The following is a 27012-nucleotide window of genomic DNA, read 5'->3' as shown; positions in this document are numbered from 1 at the left end:
GAGGCTGGAGTCAGTTACTAGGTAAGTCAGGACTTTTCTATCTATTTATTTATTTACTATATTTATTTTCTATCTGCTGATTAACATGTTTGCTTGGTGTACTATAAACTACGAATCAAAGCCTTCAAGACATTAAATTACCATAGGTAGATACATTTTACTATCATAACTACAAGGCACTTAGGTAGCTGTATGAGGTAGGTTTTTCTTATTTTTCTTCTTCAGGGTGACTTCATTGAGCGTTTTGTAGTGCAGGGATAGGCGGATGGTACCAGAAGGCGAGGAATGTCACCCACGCGACGTACCGACCAAATTAAAGGTCGCGTGTACGAATGTACAAGACTATCGGCTAGATACAATCAAAATCTATGAACATAAAATGACCAGGTTTCTTCTTCTTCTTATTATTTTGTTTAATGGCTTTTAGTAGTGCCACACCAGCACAATGCACTTCGCCAATGTCACGTAGAATGAAAGGGCCACAGAGGGGACAGTTTAAAAACTGGCGATACAAGACTCAAGATAACATTTCCACATGCGATCGACCGTAAAGGATTAGTATTCTGTGGTAATACCGCATCTCATTATCTACAGGTAGGTACTTCACAGTATTTCGCAGTATCAAACCACATCAGACGCCCGCTGTGTCACCGCTTATCGGTTGCAATCACATCGATCGATTCCACTGAATTTTACCAACCTATACCTAAACCGTTAATATTAACTACGATAAAAGAACCGTGCGTACTGGTGACAAATTAAAATTACTAGATAATCAGAATTAAAATTACCTTTACTCAAATAGTATTTTTACAAGAATTTTCCCAGTAGTACTTAGTAGCCAAAGTTTATTAATAGACATGAAATCACACTAATATTATAAAGGCGAAAGTTTGTATGTGTGTGTGTGTGTGTGTGTTTGTTACTCCTTCACGCAAAACTACATGACGGATTTGGCTGAAATTTGGAATGGAGATAGATAATATCCTGGATTAGCACATAGGCTACTTTTTATCATAAAAATCAAAGAGTTCCTACGGGATTTCGAAAAACCTAAATCCACGCGGGCGAAGTCGCGGGCATCAGCTAGTCTAATCATATGTGAATGGTATCGGGGTCTTAAAAGTTATGAACTTATAACTTATGACAAACATTAAGCAGTAAGTATTAGGTAGTTAGTATCTTCCTCTTTTTTTAGTAGCGTTCAACTTCAGATAGTGCAAGCTAAAGTTGGAGATTGACTTGTTACTCCCCTGTCGGATATTTCGCGAATTCCTTTTGATTGTTACATTACAAGTTAGTGCAAGTACAAATTGCAAACACAAGCCGAAAAAATGGAGCACACTTGAGCCAAGAGATCAAATGATATGTTAAAACACATGCTACAAGGCGTCCCTGAACGGGCGATGACGAGATCTAGGCTTGGAGTTTCTTTAAGTGATCAAAACCAGCATCAGGAGATCCGTAAGATAACTAGATGAAATTTAATATCATATAATAAAAAGACTTACCTACTGACTGACCCATCAACGCTCAGATCAAACCCTCCAAGGGTTTTCTAGAAGGCTAAAATTTTGCATAGAGGTTTCCTTTACAATGTAGACAACAAATAAGGCAGATTTTTCTTATATGCCTAGCTACTATATGAGTAGCTCAGGTTTTAGATTAAAAACACTTGACCGTGATACCTTGATGTTGTTTTCAAAAAATAAAAGTACAATATAATGAGAGAGCTGTGTTCAAAGGCGGACTTACCCCAATGAAGAAATCTTTCCCAACCTTTGAATAACTGAAGGAAAAACTTGATAGATGTGGGTAATATAATAATGAAAGGAAAACGTGGAGGTAAATACGACTTTACTTACCTTTTTGGTACTAAAGGAATTTTATATAGAGCTTTTATATCTAATTAAATCGTACGAAAAGTTATGTTCGAAAATAAAACTTAGTAGACGGTGATTTAGCCATTTACCTACTAGCCATTATGAAAGCTTTTTATTGGAAAACCTGAACACACGGTTAGATCGTCTAAAAAGAGTTCGTTTCAAATAGAAATGATGCCCGCGACTTTGTCCGCTTGCATTTGGGTTTTACGAAGATCCCGTGGAAACTTCGATTCTCCGGGATAAAAAGTATCCTATGTCCGTCTCCGGGATGCAAGAAAAGTACCTATCTGTGTACATCGTCGAAATTGGTTAAGCTGATTGGTCGTGAAAAGCGAGCAGACAGACCGATACGCATTCGCATAGCTATAATATTAGTATCGGTAAAAATTGTACCGAAAAGTTATATACCTACATAGACGAATGGTGATCATTTTTCTGGTACTAGCGACAATGAAAGCTTTCTATCGGAAACACCTGAACACGCGGTTAGAAAATCACCTAAAGAGAACGTTCGAATAGAGAATACTAAGTAGATAATACCCGCAACTTTGTTCGCGTGGGTTTAGGTTTTCAATAATTCCCTGGGAACACTTTGATTTTCTGGGATAAAAAGTAGTTTCGGTATTCAAGGTAAAGGTGAAAAGGTAACACAGACTGACACACTTTTGTATTAACGAGTAGAATGATATAGGTAGGGGCCGAGTTTGTGATTCATAACTTGGTGGTTCGAAGAAAAAGGATCTCGTTAGCGTAATCATTTTCCCTGTTGTTGTTTCTTTTCTCGTTTCACACAATATTCGCGTGACAAAATAAAGTAGTTCCATGCGAACACCTTTAGAACATTGAAGGCTTCATAACTCAAGACTAAGTTAGTAATACAATTTTATACGACTACCTCCTACAGACTTCAGACACGTCAAGAAAATATTTTTCTAAGAATCGTGTGTATAAAGTGTGTAGGTAGCTACAAAATAGAAAGGTGTATTTTGTGGTAGAGCACTTTTAATAATATACTTCAATCTTATATTTTTAGGACTACGGTTATTTTTCTAAGTTATTTAATAAAGTTCATATTATTTATGATTATGGAAATATTGTTAGTATAGAGTTTTCTTTTTAATTTTGTATAAGATTTTATTGTTTTACACTGGCACTTTTTTCACGACTCTTTAACCTGTATATTACCCTTTAGTATTGACTTTGTAAGCTTTGGTTGACTTTTTTCTGTAGAAAATAATGGACGCCACGGCCGTGGCTAGCTACCACCCAACCGGCAAAGCCGAAACGCTAATCGATTTAGCGTGCCGGTACGATTCCGTGTGGAAGGGGTGTGATATGAGTAAATAAAAATAAACTCCTTAAAAGTTAGCCCGCTTCCATCCTAAACGGCACCATTACTTACCCTCAGGTGAGATTGCAGTCAAGGGGCTAACTTGTTGTGGATTAAAAAATATTTAGATGGTGTGCCCTCTAGAATCCACTGACAGTGGAGGGCCAGCTTTACGATAGTTAGCGACAAGGGTTTCATAGTTTGCGACAAGGGTCTCGATTCATTTACGCCCCAACCGGTCACTAACTTAATAACGTTGACGCTTGCGGCATCACGACCAACATTGCATAACTGAATTGATGGATTTGAACTCGATTACAGGGACTAGGAGACTATAGTTTTCGATTTTACTAAATTTAGCTCCTTTATTGAGTTAGCACTACCCTGGTATTTACTATACTTAATTACATTATACAAACAAGTTATAACTTAATAAGGTTGTCATAAGTTTTAGTAGCAACAAGCAATAAGCACTGCCCGACTAATAAAATTGTATAGAATGCCTTTAATAGAAAAGTGTTTAAATGTTAATAAAAAATATTTATTACAAACAAAGTTGTTATTGCGGTCGACTTGTCTCTTACACTATGGAATCTGTTCCAAGTGCTAACTGAACGAACTCCACGTTATCTTGGCACATAATTATAGCTAGTTGTTAGTTGACTCACGATGACCGCATTTAAATTCAAACTTTATGCTAGAATTTTTGGTTTTGTACCTAAAGTTTAGGAGTAAGAGTGGGTTTATATTATGGACAATAGACATGTTTAGAACAAGTCTATTTTCGTCATAACCCACTTTATGGTGCACTCATTAGGGCGACAGAATGTCCCGGAGGCCGACCCGACATCTCACCTTGAACTTTGTAACAGTATGCTTAGTATGAGATTTTACATCACAACAATGTTGAAACCGTCAAAACACAATAACGTCAGAGTAAAATGAAACTAAACTTCCTTGATTTGAAGTAAAAAAATCAGTAACTACGATCGATATTAATGTCTGTCGCAGAATTACTGACGAAGCGTCGACGGCGGACGGTGGATGACGAAGGCGGAGGACCATGTTTGACCATGAGGACTGAGGTGACACGCTCTTGAAAAGGCCTATTAGTCAGCAGTGGGTGATTATTGGATTAGATCGATTATAATAAAACAAGGTTTCCTCTTGGAGCGGTGGCTGTAGATATATGGACAAACTCGATATTTACAACAATGTTGTTAAAAACCATTTTACTTTAACGATAAAATCTGTCGACTTACGAAATATATCGCCTTTGGTCAGATGTAAAATCTTATACTAAGGCTACAGGTCCCAATGCAACTAGTGCATCAGGTATTTTGCTATACGGATATTGAACAAACAATCGATACGTATAACAAGAAAAATAATTGATTTGGACTCGGAAAATTCCCAATAGCCTTTAGCAATTTTATTTTCTGAAAAAAAAATCTACGAACGGAAAAATTTCTTTACAGTTTTTTAATTACATAACGTTTGATAAGTTTACCGTGGTGTTCATGTGGTAATCCACGGTTCAAATGACACAAAGATTATGTCTCGTCTATATAGGTATTGTATGGTGTTAATAGGCGTGATGACCTATACCTATACTACGTCGCCAGTTTAAACTATGCTAGAGTGTACAAGCCCGTAGAGAACACGTCATTACATAATATGTTCGGAGTTGGACCACGACAACGCCACACTCCACTTCTGCATGACCTTACTCAATACACCAACCAGTGTGACTGTTGCCCAGTATATATTTTTAACCCCCGACCCAAAAAGAGGGGTGTTATAAGTTTGACGTGTGTATCTGTGTATCTGTGTATCTGTGTATCTGTGTATCTGTGTATCTGTGTATCTGTGTATCTGTGTATCTGTGTATCTGTCTGTGGCCTCGTAGCGCCTAAACGAATGAACCGATTTTAATTTAGTTTTTTTTGTTTGAAAGGTGGCTTGATCGAGAGTGTTCTTAGCTATAATCCAAGAAAATCGGTTCAGCCGTTTGGAAGTTATCAGCTCTTTCCTGGTTTTCTTATTACTTTTATCCCAGGACCCCCAGAGGTTACGTATTTTCTGACACAGGAAATATGTACGATTGAGTAGTGTTAGTAAGTACTAAGAAAGCATGCCTAGCCTACGCGCTAGCTTGCTTAGACGGCCAATTTTCAGGTATCTGATAATCAAGGTACATAAAACCATTACTTACCTCACGTAAATTCTCCAAACTGATTTTTACGTATATTTTCCTTAAAAATATGTCGCCAATACTCCCAGACACTTCCCGCGTCGGCCGTATTGCTTTGCAGACGCTTTAAAGCTCCCAAAATAAGTAATTACTTAACTGCACGTAAATTCTGATGCTCCATTTTTATATATGTCCACCAGACAACTATTTTAAAACCTTTTACGAGAAGACAGACCGATCCAGAGGGCCAATCATCCCCTAAATTCAATTTTAATGCCTCTGTGGGTTTGAGCGCGAGGGGATCATTATCTACGCGCATGAGACTGAGTAAGACATGTATTAGGATATATTGACTTCTTTCTCACTCTCTTATAGTTTACTTATGTCAATTAATTATTAATATTTAAAAAAACAGCTAAAAATTAAAAAAAATTGGAGAATTTACGTGAGGTAAGTAATGTATTTATGTACCTTGATTACCTGATACCTGAAAATTGGCCGTCTAAGCAAGCTAGCAGGTCTGTAGGCATGCGTTCTTAGTACATACTAACACTACTCAATCGTCCACATTTCGTTCGTCAGAAAATACGTGACGGCTGGTGGCCCTGGGATCTTTCACTATTGTAACAGAGGTTCATAATATTATGTCAATTGGCAAATGTCAAGCTGTCAAGATGGACGTTGCTTAGATACATAATTATTTATTTGAAAATAATGTTTTGGAAAACTCCGATACTTTGGATCGTAGGCGCGGAGTTTCTAATTTATAAAATAAAAATTATAATCACAGTTAAACGAGAAAACATCAATTCAATTATAATATCCAACAGTCAACCAAAGGCCACGAACAATCAACCCAAACCCAAACCATAGTCAAACTATTTTTAGGGTTCAGTCATCGATGTATAAGGATACGCCATTACCATATAAATCCGTTTACAAAAATGAGCCTATAAAAAAATAAATATTACGTCATTGAACTCATCAGTGAATTTGACGCGAGCGTCAACTCTCTGTTATTAAAAAGATCAAGGATGGAATGGAGCTGTTTTGTGCAATATTTCGTCAATTTTTTTTTGCGTTAAAAATATTATTAGTGCAGATATGAGCATGTAATGAATCTAACAAAGAATTTTCACAAATAATATGTAATAATATAAACCATAACCAAAAAAACTTCTGTAGTACGGAACCCTCTATCAATGCGGCAGCTTCGCCGTTGCGGATGCGGATGCCCGCAAAATCGCTAAAATATAGCTACGTCATACGTACGACGTATACATACAAAATACACACATCGTTAAATAGTTAAACACATACATAAACATACATAGTTAAATACATAAAAAATACATATAAGCATGTATACACTCAAACATACATATATAGTTTTCGCGACTTGCAACATCCGCATCCGCGTGACTATCCGCATTGATTATTATTATTGTAGATGCAGATGTGGATGCCCAAATCAATGCGTAACCTTCACAATTGCGGGTGAGGATGCGAATATCGGAAACATCGCTAGTCTACTAGTACAAATATACATACATAGTAAAACAGTTAATTATATACAAACATACATTAGTTAAATACTTACAAACATACAATCATAGTTAAATATATTCATGATCATAAGTAGTCTGTCATACGCGAATAAAAAGTTTTACTTAAAAAAAAATAACACGACTCCATTCTTTCTGTATTCCAATTGTACGATATTTTTGCGGCAAATATTTAATCATAGCAAAATTAAAAATATACCCAGCTTATACGTTAAATTAAATGAGAAAACGATATACTTACGAGTGAAATGTTATTCCATCTTTTTTTTGATGGATTTCCGTACGGTTTTTGCAAGATTTGACCGCACATGACGGCATTTTCGACAGTCAAAAACACGTGCGATACGATAAAGCGTGTGCGGCCGACTGATGCGTGATAAAGAGACTTTTGCCAATTCTCTTTAACTTGTGAGCGCATTTTTTTTCTTCTAAGGGCCTATCCATAGACATCGATGGGTTCAGTAGGTATCTGTAGAGAAAAAAAAATGTTGTTGCCTCGACAGTTGTAGTCGCGTAGGTGTGCATGGCATCATTAAATATCGTGGGAGGCGATGACCCTCCGCGCGGCTGAGGTTCCCGCATCGTAGTCGCTTTGTCGCGCAGGTTTGGATGATGCATTAGGCGCACCTTCTTTATATTTTATCTGCTTGAACTCAGCTTATTTACTTTGACAAAATACGTTTAAAATTCATCATTATCAGGATCAACCCATCGCCGGCTCACTACTGAGCACAAGTCTCCTCTCAGAATTAGAAGCTACCACACTGGCCAAGCACGTATTGGCACACCTCACGCACCTTTGAGGGAGCATTATGGCCAACTCTTAAGCATGCAGGTTTCCTGACGGTGTTTTCCTTCACCACTTCGTTGTCTGTCTGTGTGTCATCTTTCAAGAGAATCAAAAATTATAAATTGGGTACTTCCCGTTTACGTAGAATCATGAAAGGCAGGTAGCAATATCTTATAGCCCAAGTACTCTACTCCTGTGGCCCAAGTAAACAGAAAAATCCGACAACTGAATTGTCATTACATAAAAAAAAACTTGTACGGAACTCTTCATGTGTGAGGCAGACTCGCACTTGACCGGTTTTTGAAAGTTATGTCAAATAAAAATTTTACATGCAATAATAAACAAAATGAAATACAAGCCAATTTATTCCTTATTTCATCGGGTGAAAGTCGATTTCAATTTAATCGTAGGTATATCTTGAAAAGCGAACTATTATACGACTACGTAAAATGGGTACATTTTTAAAGCAACGACATGTTAGAAACAGATATTTCGTTTTGGTCGTGTTAAACTATGTGAGTCATTCAGATAATTCTTGATTTAGTGATGTTCGGTCAAAAATATTTCATGGAACGTATAATTAACATAACATTGATGTTACTTTTGAAGAGATATTAGCTGCCTTATTGGATTAATACATCGATGGATTTATATTATTATAGAAATTGGGTTTTAGAATGGCACAAATAAACGGTAATTTATGAATAAAAGTTTAAAAAGCGTGAAATAAAAATTAAATTAAAAATTTAAAAAACCCCCGACACATAAACCTCTAAAAAGTAAAAAAATAATAGGTAAGTATGTATGGGCCCTTTAAGAATAGTATAAATAGTAAAGTTTTTATCCAAGCGTTCGTTGCGTCGGGGGACCGCTAAAGACTATTCTTTCTACAACAGATGACTTTCATAGTTTATGATAGGTAGCGGTCCCCTGGCGCAACGAGCGCTTGGATAAAAACTTTACTATTTATACTATTCTTAAAGGGCCCATACATACTTACCTATTATTTTTTTACTTTTTAGAGGTTTATGTGTCGGGGGTTTTTTAAATTTTTAATTTAATTTTTATGTAGGAAATTGGTTGCAATTTTTAATATACCTACAGTAAGAATAGATGTACAAAATATATTATGATATATTAGGTACTCAAGGAAATAAAACTACAAGTAAGTATTGAAATTTATACCAGCAAAACAACATGTAAAACGAATATTATATATTTTGTTGTTAATAACTTGCCCGGGCATAGATATTACAATCATAGGTACCTAGAACAGACGCTGTATTTACTTTAAAAATAAATCTCAAAGAAAATATGTCTCAACTTTGTCTCAATGAATGAAAAACAAAAATGCTGAAGTAGTTTATTCGGAGAGAAAGGCGAATGTCTGGTAGAATTCTATTCAAATCAGCCAGAGTAGCAACATATTTCGAAAAGTTCTCAGTTTGCGAACTGTTAAACATTGTCTACTTTGTACCCCATTATCATTCTAGTGAATGTAACCTTTGACATAAACTGAATATCGACAACCGCCCAGAATAGTGATTACATAGAGGTCATGTGGTCATTCTAGCTTGGCCTGTAATTATCTGTGAACAGAACTAACTACAAGGTGATAGATAATGTCCGTAAAATCACAGTAAGCTGAGGTTAGGACCGATGTGTAGATTACCAAATAAATAATGAGCCTCGTAGTGTGATAGCCGGGGGAGATTATTTAGGATTTTAATGTAACAATCCTGTAAACAGCTGATTGAGGAAATAAACTCGTAAAAAATGATGTGAGATCGGAAGACCGTTAGAAATTTGAACCAACGTTAGTCAAGTAGCAGAGATTATGAAAGATTGACACTGTATACTTGACTCATATTTTGTCATGATATTATGGTTTATCAAATACACTGTAGCTAGAGTAAGTAGGTACCTACCATCTGTGGTAGTGTGTGCCGATTTTACTACAATTTGTAGTTAAATTAGCAGAGAGATAGCGTAGCTGTACACTTTTATAGTTTACTTTGTCAAAGTTCAGAAGCTCAGGTGCTAGTTTTTAAGTAAATAAAACTTCTTCGAAGTTGGCGTCATCAGTCAATTTATACGGAGAACAAGAGTTGGTAAGTAGGTATTTTTTCATTGAGGTGCTCAATCCACTAATTAAATTATTATAATTATTTAAAATAATCGTCATTTTTTATTATTGACGAATTATACCACCTACACTTGAAAGCAGTTCCTAAAAAAATGCAGAACATGCAGGATTCGAACTCGCTTTACTTTCGTAATTGCCGCCGGATTCAATCAAAAATTGTGGCACCTTTTTCGAAACCGAACATTACCAAAAAGGCTTAAAAAACTGCTATGTATCGTGGTCGTTATTACACGAGCTTTTATTGCAACAAGCGCAGCTGTGTCGATTAACCAGTCGAAAACGATTAACACGTATGTTTCAGTGAAAAAGGTATTTCCACGATATCTTTTCCCCGTTTTTGCTGATAAACGCAATTCACCATGATTAGGAACACGTGATGATATAATCGATTGATAATCAAATATACCTTACTCGTACCATGACAACGTTAGGCATTAAGATTTAAGAAGTAAAGTTTTAGATCAGAGACAAATCTTTGACGATTTGTCCGCGCTGTAGGGGTCCGCTAAAATTTTAATACGTGAGTAACACTTGAAAACAGGTCAAACACAAAAGCAGTACGCATTTTTCCCTTCACAGAATCCCGCTATATTAATAGGGTATTTTACTCTTTTTTGAAAAGTGTCTCAATTTAATCCTAAGGTGATAATTTACCACTAGAATTTTTTTTTAAATTTTATTCAATCGATAAGTACCAAAAAAATGCATTTAAATTTTGCATTTTAAATTTTCGCGCGCAAGTTGACGAAAACGGTAGCTATGCTACATAGACGCCATGTTATGACGTCATCGGGATAGTAAACTAAACTCACAGAGTAGGCAGGAACTAGAGATCACAAAGTGGCACAGAGTAACTTTGTCTGTAAACTAGATAGTAAGCTCACAAAGTACCTATCAGTACCTCCTAGAGATGACAGATTGACACAGTAATTTTGTCTCTATACTAGATTGTAGTCTGTGATAATAATAATTCTAAAGTAAACAACAACAAGCTGACGCGGTGATAAATTATTAAAATAATACAATTTAAAATGAGTTATCCATATCATTGGTGTTTCATTTTACGCATACAGTATAGAAAATTGTCTATGGTTCCCTTGTTTCCCATACATTAGGCATATCGTTCCATAACACGCTTGTTGATGAAAAATAAATGACTAATGTAAAGAAAAAAAAAACCATGTGCCTCACGCAAAGATGAAAAGTATTTTTAGATTGGGGAGCCAAACTATTTTATCCATGCATCAGTAATCCCAAATTCGTGCAGTTCGATTCTTAGGCCTTTTGTACTGTGGTCATGCAATTAGAAAGGGAAGGATTTACTGACATGATGACGTAGTAATATGGCGGGTACATAGGCGGTTAGCGGTTCGCATAATTGTTGCACAGATAAAAAAAAGTGAAAATTTCGAATTAAAATATAAAATTTATTTTATAATATTGTGAACTGATACTTACACTTCCCGTTTTCTTATTGCTTAAACTATCTTAAATAAATATTTTTAGATCATTTCTCATTAGGTGTAAAATACCCTATTATCGTATAACAGCCATTTGAACTTTCAAAGTGGCAAGAAGCACATTTTTCAGTCCTGAACGCGTGCCGAATGCATGTTATAGGCGGCATGGTAGCAAAAAATGTATAAGCTATAGCTACTTATTAGGCTAAATAAATTACTTCATTAAAAAAAATAGATTAAGCGCGAGTTGGACTTGCACACTAACCATCGTAGAGAAATGTCAGTTGTTGGCGGCCATTTTATTTTTTTTATTATTTGTTATAATAGCGGCAATAGAAACACATTCTATGAAAATGTCTACTCTATCTATTACGGTTTATGCGATACAGCCCGCTGACAGACAGACAAACAGCGGAGGCATAGTCATAATAAAGGTCCCGTTGGTTCCATTCGGATACGGAACCCTAAAAAGAGTGACATTTTCTTTATAACACGAAAATAAAATTAAGGTTTCTTGTGGCTTTGAGGCAATATCAATATCGTAAGCGTTTTACGATGTAAATAAAATATGTCTGAAGTGGCAAAAAATATACACGACGATTATCACGCTGTATAACGTGAAAGCTTGTTTTAACCGACTTCAAAAAAGGAGTAGGTTCTCAATTCATCGGAATCTTTTTTTTTAATTTTTATTTTTTATGTATGTTCCCCGATTACTCAAAGACGCCTGGACCAATTTAGATTTTTTTTTTGTTTGAAAGGGTATACTTTACAGGTGGTCCCGTATAAATTTGGTGAAGATCTGATAAACATCTTTGAAGATGGAGAACAGAACTCCTCAATGGATAAGAGTAAATATTGGATTCCAACTCCTCAATCCTGATGCTGCAGGGGATCTCACCATCAATACTGATGGGATATAGAAACTGTCGGTTATAAATTGATTGATATTGAAGGTATCTGTACCAAGTAAAGACTTTGTCGTTGACTTCGAGGACCCAACTCCTCAACCCTGATGCTGTAAGGAATTGCATTTCTAAATCCTGGTGATCCCTCGGGATTTTTAAAGGATCATGCGTTTAAATGTTTTTACGTGGTACAGAAACACGTTGCATCCCGGGGACGGGCTATTACGGATAGGCTACTTTCGTCCTGGGAAATTAAAAGTTTCCACGGGATTTCAGACCCTAAATCCACGCGGGCGAAGCTGCGGGCACCAGCTAGTCAACTAATAAGGTATACTTAAGTGTTAATTTAGGGCAATAATCCTTAATAGAACCTACTTTATTCGATGTAGATTGTATAGGTACCTACTCACGTCTGTTGAGAACAACATTGTATTCCAGGCAGGAAACATTACGCACCAAATCACACAACTACCACGAAGCCTTAGCTCGTTCTTGCTAACAATAAAACAGGGTCTGTAAAAGGTTTTCCTTAGAAATGCCAAATGGAAAACAAGTGCAACAATAACTATTTTACGAGCAAGCGCTTTATTTATCAGCGGGCGGTAGAATAAGTTTATTGAGCTATCATCACATTTGGAGGAGGTATGTGGTGCCCGGTGCGTTAATCCGGGCACTCACATGGGAGCGTAGCTATAAAGCTAGTGATACATTAGAATTGCTTTTCCAGTCCTTAAAAAAACTTGGGCTGAAGTAGGCGTAGAATAGAGTAAGCATGTAACGCACGAGAAGGCACACTTTTGGCAAAATAAATAATTTTATTCATTCATTCATTGAAACGTAAGCATAATATCTAGATCTAGATATATCTAGATGCTGTGTTTTTTTTTTTGTTACCGTAGAACAGTCTCAGGATGGACATGTTTAAAAAACTAGAAGCATCCGAGATGTTGGTGTCAAAACATACAGTAAATATATACTTAAGTATAAGCTAAGAATTTCTTGGCGATACCGCGTCCGTAGTAATTATTATAGTGTGCTCTAAAAAATAGAAAGGCCTGTAGAAGTAGTCACTTACATCTTAAAGGAAGAACACGTAGAATCATAGTGCGTAGCACACTATGGTAACACCAAGGAGTAGGAACTCCTTAAACATTAATTTACCCTTGTATAATATGTTTAAGGAGTTAATATTATGTTCACTTGTCCTTACAAGTGGCAGGTAAATTAATGAAGGCCTGCTTGCAGAAGGATATTGAGTCTTAAAATCTTAAGGCCGGCCTGAAAATCTATGAATAGGTAAGTACTCAGCTAGTTGAAAACTGTATAACATTTGAGTCTGCAACAGCTATATTTACAGCTCGCGTAATATGAGTACTAGGCTTTACGCACTCTGTCCTTTATTATCAGTTTAATAGCGCAATAACAATTGGCAAGCATTTTATCTGTTCGTGAATTAGCCCGTATAGGCTCGTCACCAATGAGAATGAGGTAACTCTTTTATGTAGGTGACAATGTCTATCGGCACTCGTATAAACTGTATACGGTACGTGGTAAATGTAAGATTTAAATTACCATATTAGTCTACTATATAATCGTAATAATTGGTAGTATGTTTGTTTATTAGTAGGAATACCAGATTTGACGTTGCAGCGGAAACTGCAGCACTGGCAGAACTTCTAACGAGTCGCAGGGAGCCGCTTGATTCTGGCGGCGCGACGTAAGACCATGGCACGTGGAAGTCCCTACAAAAGATGTCCAGCGGAGGACGTTTATCGGTTGACAATGATGATGACGATGAATTGTTTGTCTTGTTTGTTATTTCTTAAATAAGTATGTATCACATAAAATCACTAGATCAATTGACAATATGTTTGCATTCCGAAAGCATGTATCTAGCCAGAATTTATAGTAGGTTTGAAGGTAGCTATTACTTGATTTCGATATCTTCGCTCAAAATCGAACCACTAATAAACCGAGACAAAGCTCGAGCCTAATTTCACGTGGGCGAAAACCGAGGACGAAAGAAAAATTATTTATATTACAAGAAGCTACTTTATATTTCTACTTTAGGTATATTGCTCCTTTATTGCTAATGTATTTTATTGCTTTTAATAGGATTTTTTATATTATTTCTAAAAGGGCCTTTTTTTAGGCAGCGTAACATTAGTTATGTCTGAGCCACTTGGCGTCGAGATATTTATGCCCTGACAAATTTTTGCAAACTCGAATATTAATTTTATCCGTTTTCGAGCCGCAATCCTTTCTACCCAGGCTCAACCGTTGATTTATTATGGCTATTAAATTAAAAGGTACAAACGGGCTTCAAGGCTCTTTATGTTGAACTACAAAACCAATGTAACTTGGTCTTAAAACATAGCAGCAGGTCTAATACGCACTTGTAAACTACGCAGATGACAATACTGCAACTTTACTCCTATTTCCCTTGTCAATAAACGTCGTGGATGATAGTCGTAGAAGTCACAATAATTCGCACTGCCCAATACCAAGAACACAAGTAACATTAATTTAATGATAAATAATGATATTTTGAAAATAGAAGAGACTACTACATTTTTGGGGATAACCTTAGATGCGAAGCTGCAATGGGGCACCCATATATCAACTCTTGCTGGCAAACTAAGCTCTGCTGCTTACGCGGTTAGAAAGATTCGACAATTAACTGACGTGGAGACCGCAAAGATAGTATATTTTGCTTATTTTCATAGTATTATGTCTTATGGAATCTTAATATGGGGTAGAGCGGCAGATATTGGGAGAATTTTTGTATTACAAAAAAGGGCAATACGCGCAATTTATAACTTAAAACCACGCGATTCACTTCGAGAAAAATTTAAGGAAATAGGTATCCTTACCGTAGCCTCTCAATATATTTACAACAACATAATTTTTGTAAGACAAAATATTCTTAGTTACAAGAGGGTTGGTGATCTACACAACAGGCTGACTAGACACCGTAACAGGCTTGCGACTCCTACGCTCCGTCTCAGGAAGGTCCAAAAGTCATTTGTGGGAATGGGTATAATCTTCTATAACAAAATTCCTCAGTCAATTTTGGACTTGCCTTTACACAGGTTCAAAAAATCTATTAAAAATATGCTCTTGAGAAAAGCATATTATACTATCGAAGATTATGTAAATGATAAAAAAGCGTGGATTTGAACTTCGATTCGCTCCAGCAATGCGCAGGACTTCAATTGCTTTTATACATGGCATAATATTGTATATCAAATCTTTGAAAAGAGCAACCGCCGAGTTTCTTGCTGGTTCTTCTCGGTAGGAAAGGCATTCCGAACCAGTGGTAGATGCTTTTGACGATTCGAAAGAACTTGTAAAAGTCTAATTGAATAAAAACATTTTTGAATTTGAATTTGAATTTGAATTTAATAAATTCTATCAAACTAATTAACTAGGTATGACTTTCACATGACATTTCAAGTTAATACGTTTATTAACCACCGACCCAAAAAGAGGGGTGTTATAAGTTTGACGTGTGTATCTGTGTATCTGTCTGTAGCATCGTAGCTCCTAAACTAATGAACTGATTTTAATTTAGTTTTTTTTTTTTTGTTTGAAAGGTGGCTTTTGATCGTGAGTGTTCTTAGCTATAATCCAAGAAAATCGGTTCAGCCGTTTGAAAGTTATCAGCTCTTTTCTAGTTACTATAACCTTCACTTGTCGGGAGTGTTATAAAATTTTAATTTACAATTTATTTTTTTGATGAATTAATTATTCATCAAAAAAACCATTGAGTAAAAATGTCTTTCTTTATAATTCATAAACAACCGCTGCGTTTTCAATTGTTGCAAAATATTGCATACAATTTTCTGGAATTATATTATTCGAAGTAGGTACTAATAATCAGGTGTTGAGGTTTGTCAAAGTGTACTAAAACATATTTTAACAGAAAGACTCCCCATGGTCTAAAATATAACACTCGATGAGAAAGGCATACTCGTGCCGCTTACCGGTTTCAGTTATTTCTGCTCCGTTCTTTGTCAAGTAGGTAATTGTTATTGCGAAAGTGTTTTATAATACGACAAAATAAAGGTACCCTGGGAACCCGGGTCAAATTGAAGTACATCAACTGCCCCGCCACTTGAGTCTAACAATATCCGTCGTAAATGGCAACTGTTAGAACTTTAAGGTATTTTGTTAATAGCGTCTAAAATAACACTGACCCGCCCTTAATGGTTCCAAAGGTCAAATGTCAGAGCTTTAATATAAAAAGTGCTTAATCTTCCCATTTTAAACAAATATTTTTTCGTCTCAAACGCATAGTACCTATATTTTTACCGATATTTACATCATGTCAGTTTATTTTTCCAATTTTCACAGAAAGTCTGAAAATTCTGAATGAGTATGGAAAAGTTGGACTTTACTAAGGGCATGTATGATATAATATATGAGTTGTGGGCAACTACGAGAGAACAAGTTTAAATTAAAAATTTATAACACCCCCGACAAGTGAAAAGAGCAGATAACTTTCAAACGGCTGAACCGATTTTCTTGGATTAAAGCTTAGAACACTCTCGATCAAACCACCTTTCAAACAAAAAATCTATATTAAAATCGGTTCGTTAGTTTAGGAGCTACGATGCCACAGACAGATACACAGATACACATGTCAAACTTAAAACACCCCTCTTTTTGGGTCGGGGGTTAATAAATACAAAAACAAATCGTAAATACTTACAAGTTACAGCCCGTGTGGAAAATGTTTTTAGAGAAATGTGGAAGAAATAAATAATGTTTCCTTTTTAATTCCAGCATCAAATCAATCGAATAAAAAGCTTTGGACTCGGAATCGAATAAAAGTGGGTGCGACGTTGCTTTTATTAAGAGAAGACTGACTAAGCGATACTCAATGATCATCGTGGAAAATGTTTCACACATCACTTATAAATAGATCCGTTAATGTTAGCAATTTTGAAATAAACGTTTTTAGGAAAGAAGGTAATTATAGGTCTACGTGGACTATCACAGACTTGATACCTGATTATTAAGTTACAAGTACCTTTCACTGAGCGCCAATCTACTCTCAGATTGAGAAGGGTTCAGGCCAAGATTGACAGAGTTCACACTTCTTTGAAAATATTATGTCAGGTATGCAGGTTTTTTCACGATGTTTTCCTTCACCGGATATTTGATTTCTCAAAACGCACATAACACAGAAAAGTTAGAAGTGCGTGCCGGGGATCGAACGTTCCACCATCTGAATAAGAGGCGCACGTTTTAACCACTAGGCTATCACGGTGCTTTTGGCTAGTAATTTTTACTCAGGGATCTGGGCACAGGGCCTTGGGACGTTACAGAAATTGTGCGTAAAGCACATCAGCAAGCAAGACCAAGTGGAAACGCTCGAGCCTTGAAGCCAACAAAGCCCACGGCGTACTTACTAAGATTTAAAAGCTCTGTGAACTTCACTTCAAAGAGGATAATTAACAAAGATTTGCTATAAAATTCTTAGTAAATTTCTATAATACAAAGTTTGAAAGAACCTTATGAAGTTGAACTTTAATAAACACTTTGTTCACTTTGTTTTTCATTAGAAACCTGTACAAAGTGTGCTCTTTCATTTGGGTCTTTGCGCTTTCGTTTGAAAGGAAATATGTTATGAAAACAATAGAGAGCACCATGGCCGGCTTTGTTTTTTAATATTTTTATTTTAACTTCATTTTCATAATACGTGTGGTTCTTATTCCTCTCCGTCACTCGTTTCATACAATCGTAGTTCCAATTTCATTTGAATATTAAGCAACCAAAGTCCATGAAATTTTGCAGACATATTCTAGAAACTAATATCTGTGTCTGTGGTGTTTTAGATTTTTCTAAAAATATGTAGTTTTAAAATTACAGGGGCTTAAAGATTTGTATGAAAATTTTTAAGACCGCGTAACTTTGAAACCGAATATTTTAACAGAAATCTGGAAAACCACAGACATAGATATTAGTTTCTGGAATATGTGTCCAAAATTTCATGGACTTTGGTTGCTTAATATTCAAATGAAATTGGAACTACGATTGTATGAAACGAGTGACGGAGAGAGCCCTCTTAAGACAAACTCTATATTTTATTTAACAATCTAACAATCTACTAAAGCAATTCTTATCAAAAAGTTGCCTGTGACTTTTTCCACGCGGGACAGTAAAATTTTAAACACATACACAGCACTGAAAATAAAAATGTTAAAATGTAGTTTATGATACTCGTAGCATGCAAATAACCGCATATTAATTATATAATAAAATTAATTATTGAAACTAAAACTAAAATTAAATGTTTTTAATTAATAAGAAAGATTTTGTGTGTTTATAGATTATTGCGGCTGTAAATAATAAATTATAATATTATTGTTAACTGATTTAAGTTTAGTGAACGCTATAATCCTCATACCTATACCTACTACGAGTATGGAAGAGCAAACAAATGGCGAGCATTTTAATTAAAGTTATTGATAGAATAACGACGTAAGCAATATGGAACGAAGCGAGGTTATTATTTTTATACTGTTTATATTTAATAGGTTAGTGATAATAATAATTAATTAAAAGGATATAACTACTATAATAAATACTATACTACTATAATAAATAATTAAAAAATTAAATATCTTTATTTTGTTTGAACCACGAGACAGAAGACAGTGAATGATCAAATCTAGAATTACTCAAAGACTAACCATCTGAATAACGACTTAGGTCAACGACCAACGTTGATTAACAGTTCTCTCGCAACTACTTCAACACTTACGCCAAAAAAGCACTTAGGTTTCTAGGTTTGGTTAAACTGAACATATTTTACCTTTTTAATTGCCTGAATATGCCAAACCAGCCCTGCCGAAACCAGAAGAAAATAGATATGCTTTCAGTTATATAAAGTTCTCTTCTTTTCCTACAGACGCTCAGCCCGTAGATTTTAAAAATATACATGCATAATACATATCACTGAAAGCTGTGATAGCCTAGCCTCCTAATCGGAGGTCGGGGGTTCGATCTCGGGCACGCACCACTAACTTTTCAGTTTTTGAGCAATTTTCAGCGTTTTGAGCAATTGAATATCATGGTGAATTAAAACATCGTGAGGAAACCTGCATGCCAGAGAGTTCTCCATGTTCTCAAAGGTGTGTGAAGTCTGCCAATCCGCATTGGACCAGCGTGGCAGACTATGGCCTAAACCCTTCTCATTCTGAGAGGAGATCCGTACTCAGTAGTGGGGCGGAAATGGGTTGATCACAGAAATACATATCATCGCAAAATAGCTCTTCGATAGTTTAAATTTATTCATAACAAAATTTAATATAGAGTGTTTAAAGTGCGGTTTGATACATAGGATTAGTCCCTCGTCAACCGCTACAGGAGTAGCCTCCAGTAAATCCTAACTAAGAAGGGCCAGTGAATTATATTAGTTGAAGCTTCCAGCAACTCTCATAGAAGCCTGGCTTAAAATGTTTAGCCAAGTACTTAGCTATTAATTCTAAATTGTATTTTGATATAAATTAATTAAAAACTGCCATTATAATAACAGGGATATAAGTTTGTTTATAATTAATAATTTTACTTAATAATATTAATTATAAATGATTAAATAATGATAATGTAAATAATTAAAGAACCTTACAAAAAATTATATAAATATTATCGTAAGTGTGGTTTGAAAATTATTCTACTTACTAATCGAAGAGTGAACTATGATATATTATTCTTTGTTGGAAATTATCTTCATCGAATTCAAATAAAACCAACCAGTCGGTAAACTATTTAAAATTTAATAAATTAAATCTGAATTGTAATCGAAATCATTACTGCGGATGGTTTTATTTAAACCACTACTTGACCCGCTCCGAATTCGCACATATTGTGTGATTACCTTTCCTATTTACAAATATAAATATACTGTGTTAAAAATAAATTATAAATGTTCCTCGTAAGATATTTAAAACAAATAAATAAATAAATCTTAATTTTTTAATAATTTATGTTGAATGTTATCTTTGTATGTCCATAGACCTACAAAGTGTTTAACATCGTAGAGCCCTATTCCCAAGTATCGTAGAGTCCGTAGAGGTCTGTAGATCTACAAAGTGTTTACATTAGGGATGTTATGGATATATAATTTCGGATCCGGATATGGATATGGATATTGGTAAAAAATTATATCGGTTTCGGTTACGGTTAAGGATATTAATTTTTTAAGGAACTGTAAAATGTGAACTGATGAAGGTGTCGCATTCCAGCGGAGTGCACAGTTAATTCGTACGAGTGTAGTATTTAGTTAGACTCCGCCCTATCCGAAACTATCCAAAACTTTTATTACGGATTCAGTTACGGTTACGGATATTTTTTTTATTTCGGATATCCGATAGGTTCGGTTACGGATATGGATATCCATAACAACACTAGTTTACATCGTAGATCCCTATTGCCAAGTATCGTAGAGCCCGTAGAGGTCCGTAGACCTACGTGTTTACATCGTAGATCTCTAATGCCAATTAGTATCGTAGAATCCGTAGAGGTCCGTAGACCCGTAAAGTATTACAACGTACATCCCTATTCGTTTTCTAGAATTTAATATTTGAGTTTCAAGCATACATTTAAGGCTATTTAGGGTGTGTTTAGGTTTATAAACTAGTGTTTATAAAATATATAAGTATAAAAAAAGAAACTGACTCCGACTGAGGTCCGTAGACCCGTAAAGTATTACAACGTAGATTCCTATTCTTTTTCTTGAATTTAATATTTGAGTTTCAATCATATATTTAAGGCTATTTAGGGTGTGTTTAGGTTAATGCTAATTTATAAAATATATAGATATAAAAAAGAAACTGACTGATTGACATATCAAAATTAAAATAGCCGTTTATTGTTCACAAACATGTAAGTACCTAGTTTATAAGTTCATCGTCTTCCCTTGAGATAAAACTTGCGTCTACGTAGGATAATCAAAAACGGATAACAATAGACATTGTCTTCACAATAACAGATCTAGGGAGATCAGCGCGCTGAATGCTGTAAATTGCTTATCCTCTCCAAATAGCGACATCAAAATCCTCTTCACAATAAGTATGTATACCAAAGTAAAGGGGCTATAACTACTGCTATCTCAAAATCCAGAAGTCTTAAAAATAATTTGTAATGAAATAATTTGCAATAGAAAGATACTATAAGGTTTAGTTCGCATGGATTTAGGTTTATGAAAATTCCATGGATACTCATTGATTTTCCGGGATAAAAATGGCCTGGATAGGTCGATAAAATTCGGATCACAACGGATCAATTTGATTTTTCGTATAGATATATTGCAACGCGATTGAAGGACAAAGCACCAAAACAGACACACTTTCGCGTTTATAATATGGATAGTGATAAAGAGATGAATGAATACAGTACTGTTAAGTAGGTAGGTACCTTATAGCCAAAGTAAAGCCGTTGCCACACCCATTGAAGTTTCAAATCTCTGGGCGATTTTTATATATCTGGAACGAACTACTTATCTTTTAAAATGCCTACTAAAAAGGATCTTCAATAATATAATAATCCATCATCATCATCAACAACCATGAGCTATTGAACACGGGTCTCCTCTCAGAATGAGAAGGGTTTGGCCATAATCCATGGATTGGCACATACAATCAATTCTAATTACTAATATTATAAATGTGAGAATGTGTCTATCTAGTCAATCAAAGATTTTTACAGGATTTTTAAACCTTGATAAACGCGGATGAAATCGCGGGCTTTATGTAGTTTATTTTATCTTTTATCTGTATTGCTGAACAACCTTCCAAACAACAATTGAACATTCAATCGTTTAAAAGCAAAGGCAAATCAACAAGTGTTTTGCTAAAGGCTGAGGAGAGCTGAGGCAGCCCTCATGATATATCTCACAAGGATTTCAAAGTGCTGTCGGATAAATAGATATACCTACGTATTATATTATCCCAACCATATTCCAACACAATTATATATCTATTCATTTGTTTTTGGAACTCTCTACTGATGTGATATAATGCTTAAACTCTGGGTTCTGGATTAGCTTCTATATCGAAAAAATAGATTCCCTAAAAATCAATACTAAAATATAGTTGTGGTTAATATGTCTTATTTAGATTATATTAAAATGCGAAATAAATGCGGAAGAGTGTTTGTCTGTCAATCTATTAACATAAAGTATGCTTTAATTTGATGTAAGGGTGGATGAAGGGAGGGTAGGGAGGGAAGGAGGTGGCCCTTGAACCGTATTTAAAATTCCACAGCGTGGAAAATAGTTTTTGGGTGGTAAAACATGAAAGATTTTTGATTACTTTTAGGTGTAGTAGAGTATTCTATGTGTGCTAGGTCAAAAACTCGCTTCGTCATCTCTTCATTCAGCTTCACTTCATTCAAGACCTCCTTTGCGAGTTTCTTCGCGGTTTACAAAAACAAACTATAATATGATAAGACAGACGCAGACTACGTGGAGTCGGGGTGTATGGATTTTGTTTACATATAGTCGGCCTAATAGAACTTTTTTATTAGTAGATAGGAACAAGAACTTTTAGCACGGTTAGCACAATTAGCCTTAACTTTTTAGTTACAGCTCTTTGGCTAAATTGCCTTGAGTCTACAGTCGTAAAAATATTTTAAAAAATGCTTTAAGTATATTTTCAGTGTCTTTTATGTAAATTTTATGTGAAAATATACTAGCTGATGCCCACGACTTGGTTCCCTTGGATATAGGTTTTTAAAAATTCCGTGGGAACTCATTGATTTTCCGAGATAAAAAGTAGCCTACGTATTAATTCAGGGTATAATCTATCTCCATTTAAAAGAGCCCAATCCGCTCCGTAGTTTTTGCATGAAAGAGTGACAAACATCCCTACATACATACATATTTTCTCGTTTATAATATAAGTAGGATTGAAAAAAAAACTCCTAAAAATATGAGTATTAACGTCTTAATATTACAAATGATAATAGGTACTATGTAAAATACAAATGAACCTTTTCTCAGTAAAATAGAACTAACGCTTTCTAGACTCAAAGTTAACATAAAATAAATAATTTAAGGTTCTAATTTAACCTGAACTAATCTAATGAGCGGATATCTTATCTAATAAAAGGATAAAACTTTTTAGATTAAAATCAGACACCCCTCTCGAAACAGCAATTTACTTAAATTAATTTAGGTAATTGCCTAAACTTTGATCCGGTCTGAAAAGTTACAAGATTACGATCCTTTTTGATGTCATTAAAAAAACACGCAATAACAATATTAGTTGAATCCGTTATTTTTTAGAAATCCCTAATACAAATCAGAATTTAATACAATAGGTTAGTTAACACCAAAATTGTTTAAGTGTGTTCTTAACAAGCATAGACTTATTTCAGATAGTGTAAAATTTTTAGGTTCTTTAATTGATATATTATAAATTAATTGTAAAGAATGCGAAATGAAAACAATCACAATGTTGATATTCATAAAATTTACTTTTGCTCGGGCATTGTTTACCTGTGTGGTCGGCTTTCATCTTCGGATTCCTCTTTCAGAAAAGAGGGTTGCAAACTGAACCGCCTCCGGAACTGGTGTCTGCCCTTCATATTGCACAGTTGAAAGTCCATTTAACACATAATACTGTCACTGATAAATATACACGTTGAATACCGATACGAAAGTATCCCTGTATTGTTTACGTGTGGAACCGGGAACGGCTGAACGGCGAATGACGACTGGGAGGCTTGGGGTAACGTCTCGCCGCGCTTGAAAAATAAAGCCTTTACCGCAACGTAAATGATAATATCACGAACTTTTATTCAGGACAGAATAAATACATCATAATTTTGCGCTTTATTTATGAACCCACTTGAAACGAGGATTAAAAGTTCAATGTGTAAACGCAGTGTTATGTTCTTTTAGCTCCGGAACATATACTGTAACAATCGATTTTCACATGGTTTTATCGGGAAATTTATCGGATCAGAGCATAGATTACGATTGCCTCATTTTGTAAAAACATGTTGACATTCTATACGTTTGGTATAAGTAGAGTTTAGGGTGTGTTCAAAGTCTTACCGTGTTCGAACTGACGAAATATTTACATAGAAACATATTGAAAGTTTTGTTTTCTGTTAATGAATTGAACTGCGTTTGCATTGTCATGTAATACGTCGAAGAGAAACTTGTTTGATATTTCATATCCTTTTACATACAAATATGTCAAATCCGAAAACCTCTTTAAAAGAAAAACTGCAGCATCACTTACCACCAGGTGAAATTGCAGTCAAGGGCTGATTTGCATGTGAATTAAAAAAAGAGAGCCTGTCAAACATTCACATGTTAATGTTAAAGTTTTTTTTTTTTTTATTGAAAATATTACAATAAAACTTAAAGCTAGCCTTATCTTATGTTAAATGTTTTTTGGTGCAAACGCATAGTCTATCTAAAGTTTAGATCTAAACTCAGTTACAGCAATAGCCCTAGGGGTTAGAGCCAGTCCCAAATAACAGACAGCCTGCATTTTAAAACCCAAGTTAAAAAGAACACCAAGTTGAAAAAAATCCAGTTGAAAATACCCTCTTTTAAAAAAGGAAACCCAGTATAAACAATAAATAATTAAAAAGTACCGTTGTAGGTACTCAATGTAAAAGGTACCTAGCTTCCTTTACTAAGTTTTTTCTTTTTCTTTTTGCACTGTGCTTCGATCCTAGTAAATGTTTTTACTTTATTATTAATGCACCGCAAGTTTGAAAATAATCTTGTGCTTCGAGACCCATTAAAATCGGCCCACGCGCGTTTCAACTCTTACATCGACTGATGTTTATTCTACGAGTAGTTGACCCTACCCAGGTTTCGCACGGGTGGGTGTAACCTATTTTATAGAAAAATGTGAATATGATAAATTACAAAACATATAAATTATTATCTTGTGAAAATATTCAGAATAATGTAATGAAATCCATAAGAATTTCGCAGAGAAGTTTAGATACCTACTTACCAATTTTTTGGTCGAAATCGTACTATTAAGTAAGCAAATACTAGCTATACATTCCAGTTATAACGATGATGATGATATATAAATATTATAAACTGACTCCTTTCCCTCAGTAGTCGGGTAAAAATAGAATCAGTATTCGATCCAAAATATACAACGAAAATGTAGCGTAGAATATAAATCTCAGCGGTGTGCAAAAATACAAAAAGACCAGACGCCCAAATGAAATCCCGAAAGCACTTCTTGAATACTTAAGTAGCTCTAATGAAGAGTACGGACATGCCTTTAGCTCCAATATCACGAAATCTAAAACGCTTTGTGCTATCTAAAATAATGGAAAAATGAAAAAAGTTATAGCCTGAATAAAATCCCCGTAGCTCTTTAAATATAAAGTACTTCTAATGGTGATCGCATACGAAGAGACTAAAGCCGCAAGCTCCTTAAAAACATCCGCAACGCATTTTTCAATGCTAATGACGTCATTGTACTTATTTCTTTGATGCAATCAAAACACAAAAATTTGTGTTGAACTACTAACTACAACTCAAACGTTATTTTAAAACAAGTTTTACAAATCAAAAATATCATCAAAATCACTGTAACGAGGTAAGGTGCCCAGTGACGCGTTTTGGGGAGTGCTACTCGACCGAGAAATAAAATAAAATTGAGCGACTCGTCTAAATAATTTACTAATCTACTCGAGTGAATTTATGATGTTCAGACACATTTAGTTACTAAATTACTCGCTACTCTAAAATACTAATGTTGTCCGATCTCAGTATGCGATCACCGTAGAGACTACGTTAAGCGCCGTATCAGCCTGTTGCTCCGAAATCGCTCTACCTACAACTAGTACTAGGAGCCGAAATGAGATAAAGCGCTTAGTTCGGCGTTTTCACCAACTTCTGCTGTAATGGGCTTTCCGTTTGCAAAAGGCTTTTAATTGTATGGAAAAGAAAAGTTTTATTTTGTTTTAAAAGTCGTTTTAGAGATAAAGCTCAGAGGGATTCTTGTGTAAAATAAAGGTATTCGAAAGAAAGGTGTAAAAATAAAGATTTCTGTATTCCGAAGGGATTTCAATCGCAAACGATGCGCAATCAATCCATAAAATACAAGTGTAAATTAAAAATTTATAACACCCCCGACAAGTGAAGGTTACAGTAACTAGAAAAGAGCTGATAACTTTCAAACGGCTGAACCGATTTTCTTGAATTATAGCTAAGAACACTCTCGATCAAGCCACCTTTCAAACAAAAAAAACTAAATTAAAATCGGTTCATTCGTTTAGGCGCTACGATGCCACAGACAGATACACAGATACACACGTCAAACTTATAACACCCCTTTTTTTGGGTCGGGGGTTAAAAATAAGAGAGCCTTTCTGTACTCTTCACGTCGTTGCGTTGACTGGAATAAATAGCAATGAACGCTAAATTCATTTTTCGATCCTTTTATCAATTGCAATTTAAAAGTATCAATATCACCAATTCTTAACTTGATGTTGGTTTTGAGACAGCTTTTATACTTACGTACTTACTATTATATATTATGAAATGCGTAAATACTTTTCTTTGTTACTTTTTGTCTTGTTAACCGTTGAGCCGATAATGACGAAAAATCAAAATTTAAAAACCCCCGACACCAAAACCTCTCTCTATAAGAAAACTAGAAAAGGGTTACGAAGTGTACGAAGGTTCCAAACGCGCCCAAGTCTGAGAATAGCCCACAACATACTCAGCCCGGT

The 27012-nt window shown here is 35.1% G+C and overlaps 1 protein-coding gene and 1 long non-coding RNA gene across 2 annotated transcripts in view; both read right to left on the bottom strand.

Moving 5' to 3' along the window:
* Positions 1-23980, bottom strand: part of LOC123881218 (ras-related protein Rap-2b) — a 41506-nt gene extending 17526 nt beyond the window's left edge. The window contains exon 1 of the mRNA XM_045929913.1: positions 23789-23980. Within this exon, the coding sequence (XP_045785869.1) occupies positions 23789-23898 (110 nt within the window). The 5' untranslated portion in view covers positions 23899-23980. The remainder of the gene's footprint in view (positions 1-23788) is intronic.
* Positions 390-22102, bottom strand: LOC123881227. Its single transcript, XR_006799436.1, has 3 exons — positions 22091-22102; positions 17720-17723; positions 390-516 (listed from the first exon to the last, which is right to left on the bottom strand). It is a non-coding gene; the product is annotated as an uncharacterized LOC123881227 (long non-coding RNA).
* Positions 23981-27012: the final 3032 nt, after the last annotated feature.

The sequence above is a fragment of the Maniola jurtina genome, chromosome 3, assembly GCF_905333055.1.
Source record: "Maniola jurtina chromosome 3, ilManJurt1.1, whole genome shotgun sequence".
NCBI lineage: Eukaryota > Metazoa > Arthropoda > Insecta > Lepidoptera > Nymphalidae > Maniola > Maniola jurtina.
This window is presented reverse-complemented; position numbering and strand designations above follow the sequence as displayed.